General features: G+C 24.3%; 1 protein-coding gene across 1 annotated transcript; it reads left to right on the forward strand.

The window, feature by feature from the left end:
• The first annotated feature begins 1,725 nt into the window (after positions 1–1,725).
• LOC107494744 (uncharacterized) lies at positions 1,726–2,299 on the forward strand. Its single transcript, XM_016115781.3, has 2 exons — positions 1,726–1,832; positions 1,993–2,299. The coding sequence occupies exon 2, from the start codon at positions 2,011–2,013 to the stop codon at positions 2,215–2,217; it is 207 nt and encodes a 68-aa protein (XP_015971267.1). The 5' UTR covers positions 1,726–1,832; positions 1,993–2,010; the 3' UTR covers positions 2,218–2,299.
• Positions 2,300–3,455: the final 1,156 nt, after the last annotated feature.

Genomic DNA, 3,455 nt, shown 5'->3' on the forward strand with positions numbered 1-3,455 from the left:
TATACAAACCTACATAAGTAGTTTTGTTATTTAAAAAAAAAATAAACTCCCACATTGCGAGATAAAAGATTCAATTTTATTTTTTAAATTTTTTAACAAGGAAAATATTTACATGATGATAACATTTTTATATGAAAATGACATTGTAAATCCTTAAATGATTAATAAAAAATATTTAATCAATTTTATTAACTCATCTAATAGTTCATAATGTTATCTTCATGTGAAGATGTTATCACGAGAGTCACCTTCTAACAATACTTCTTCCATATAGCCCGAAGCTTTTTCATTTGGTTAAAAAAAATGTATTTCACCCACTAAGAAAAGGTATAATTCACTGCTCTAAAATACAATACCATACGTCTCTATATTTGAAAATAATACCAAACAAATATCCATATCCAAATTTTGTAACCTCTGTTCAGACTAATTGATTTTTCTTTCATATTGTAACTAAGTTTAGTCTTTAACAAAAATTGATTTTTTAGTCAAACCGCAATATGACATGTATCAGTCTTAGACTTATATCTTTACCTAAAAATAACTCTAATAATCTTCTCATGATTAACTAGACTATGTAAAAGACATTCAGCGTGCATATGCCTTTGTGTCTCCTATGAATTATTGATTTTCTTATAAAGCTTTTTGTAGCGTCTTTTTCCATCTTTTTCTTTCATTTATTATCTTTTTGTTTTGTCTATCTCCTACTCTGCATTATAAATCATAAAGCGAGGACAATAAAGAAATCATACCTAAAAAGAGAACAACAAAGAAATCTAATTTGTGATCATCCACTAAATGAACAATGATGAACTTCATCAACCACATGTATCCTCTATTTAACTTTGTCCTTTTATAAGTAAAATATTTAAGTGTGTATTTAAATTGAAATTTATCAAATTAAAATTTAAATGAAAGTAATTTTGTAGAATTAATTTTAAATAGAAGTGAGTTTATACCAACATAATTTATGTTTAATAATTTTATACTAAAATTGATTTTGATAAAATAAATATAATTTAGATAATATTAGTTAAAATTACTTTTAGATGAATAATTAGTTAATTACTAAAAAGATATAATATTAAATTATAATCTTACCAATTTATCATTTTTAATAGGAAGAATAATACATATTACAAAAAATTAGAATAATAAATTCTGCACAAAAATTACAATGATAAATTTTACAATGTCAAACAAACAAAATATTCTATAATTGTTTTATTACTTTTAGTATTCTTTTATTTAGTATTATTTTGGACAATAAAATTTTATTATTTATGACTATTGTTATGTATAATCAATTTTTTATTTATTTTATTCTTTTTAATAAGATCAATAATTCATATTATAACAAAATTATAATAAAAAGTTTAATAAAAAAACAAAAAATCAAAATATAAAACAAAATATTAAAATTGATAAAAAAATTAAAATATTTGAAATTATTTGAAATAAATCTAAAAATTTTATGAAAAAAATCATTAAAATTAATAATGACCAGTAACAAATGCTTGCCAAATACACTCTAAATAAATTAAATTAATCTTAATCTTATTACAAAATATGTTATTATACGTATAAAATAAAATTTAAATTTTTAATAATTATTTAAATAAATGAGTGAATTAATCATTTGATTAATCTAAGTTAGTTCTACACTATTGTTTATTGCAACTTATTAATAATAGTGTCCAATCCCTTCATCACAACCAGCCTTGCGATATTCTCTACCATTGACCATAAAAAACCATGCCTTTCTTATCTAGAAAATTCCACTAGCTGGCTCCGGATAAAAAGGAGGACAAAAGATTTAAAGAGAAATTAAAGTATGATTAATTTTATGTTCAACTTTTTCGGATTCCAATATTCGCCCCCCCCTTTACTTTAGGAATTGAACTTATATTAATTTGTTATTTATTATGTTTTTTATTTTCTTCTCTATCACTGCCTCTTCCAAGTCTTTTCTAACTCTTGTTTCTTTCTTAGAGGGACCTAAGAAATAAAATGAACAATTGGGCTCCTCCATTCATAGCTGCAGCTCTATTTTGGTTGTTGTCGCCGGGAATGATCTTTCAGTTGCCGGGAAAGAACTCGCCTTTCGAATTCATGAACATGAAGACAACTGTGGCATCCATTTTTGTGCACACTGTAATTTATGGTCTGTTTCTCATTTTGTTCTTCATTGTTCTTAATGTTCGTCTTTATATCTAGCAGCCATCCACAACTTTTTTACTTTATTTACTGTTAAGGACATTTTTAATTAATTTCATATATATTATTTCTCTTTTTACCAGTTCCTTGTGGTTCATTTCATTTAGTGATATTCAATTCATGTTAATTTCTGTTTTCCCTAATGATGATTTATGTTGTTAGTTTTTGCAAAGTGTTACAATTTATGATGAACTAAATATTCAAACAAAATATAATCATGTAAGTACAAATTTTGATTGTTAAAAGCAAACACTACTATAATACATAACTATCAAGTCAATAATTTTCTTTTCTTTCAAACCAGGAACTTTAATCTCGTAATAAGGACCTTTATAATAGGACTCATCATGTGGTTATAGGGTTAAGATTTACAACAGAACCTTTACAATACGACTCACCATGTGTTATTTAATAAGGTTTCTTCCTATGTTTTCAACAAGATTTTTTGTTTTTTGTTTTTAAGTTCCATTATTCATGGCAAAATGAGAATGTAAGAATATGAATCCAGCTCACGGCAACTTAACCATAAGTACTACATTTCTATACCTGTCATTGGACTAATAAATCAATACAAAAATTATAATTTATACCGAGAATTCTTACATTTTTTTCTGAAAATATATTCGATCTAATGTAGTTAAAAGATTCTAAATATATTGCGTATAAAAAATATATGTGACCTTTTTTATAATAAAAAATATAGGTGGTTTATTTTAATTAAAACTATTTATTAAAAAATAATATTGTGAATCGTTAAATAATTTAATATATTTGATTAAAGATATTTGACGAAAATATTTAATGATTTTTAATATTATTTTTATATAAAAATATTTTTATAAAAATAACTATTAAAAATATGTATTTTTTGAAAGCGTCAATACATTTTTCAGCAACATGTATGTTTTAGATCAAAAATTGAATATTTGCAGAATAAAAAAACAAATGATCTCTTCAGAGCACAAAAATGAATTCACGGGTGAAAGGGTTTTTTTGGTATTGCAAATGAAAACAGAGCTCGTTAATAAATGATGTATTTAAATAATGTTCCCTACCAATATCATTCATGTGACTGTTGAGTGTTGACCACCAAGTTACACCCTGTGTCAAAAATCTTGACACGGTTTCAAGGATCAGATAAGGTTTTGCGCATTATTATTTATTACAAGGGATAAGGTCCATCCAAATCATAAAGCAATAAAGCATAACAATTAAAGATATAATTATTAGTGTTATAT

Source organism: Arachis duranensis, chromosome 6 (genome assembly GCF_000817695.3).
Source record: "Arachis duranensis cultivar V14167 chromosome 6, aradu.V14167.gnm2.J7QH, whole genome shotgun sequence".
Lineage (NCBI taxonomy): Eukaryota > Viridiplantae > Streptophyta > Magnoliopsida > Fabales > Fabaceae > Arachis > Arachis duranensis.

What these genes read in the sequence shown, in the direction of transcription:
- LOC107494744 (XM_016115781.3), top strand. Translation starts at nt 2,011, where the DNA reads ATGAACAATTGGGCTCCTCCATTCATAGCTGCAGCTCTATTTTGGTTG.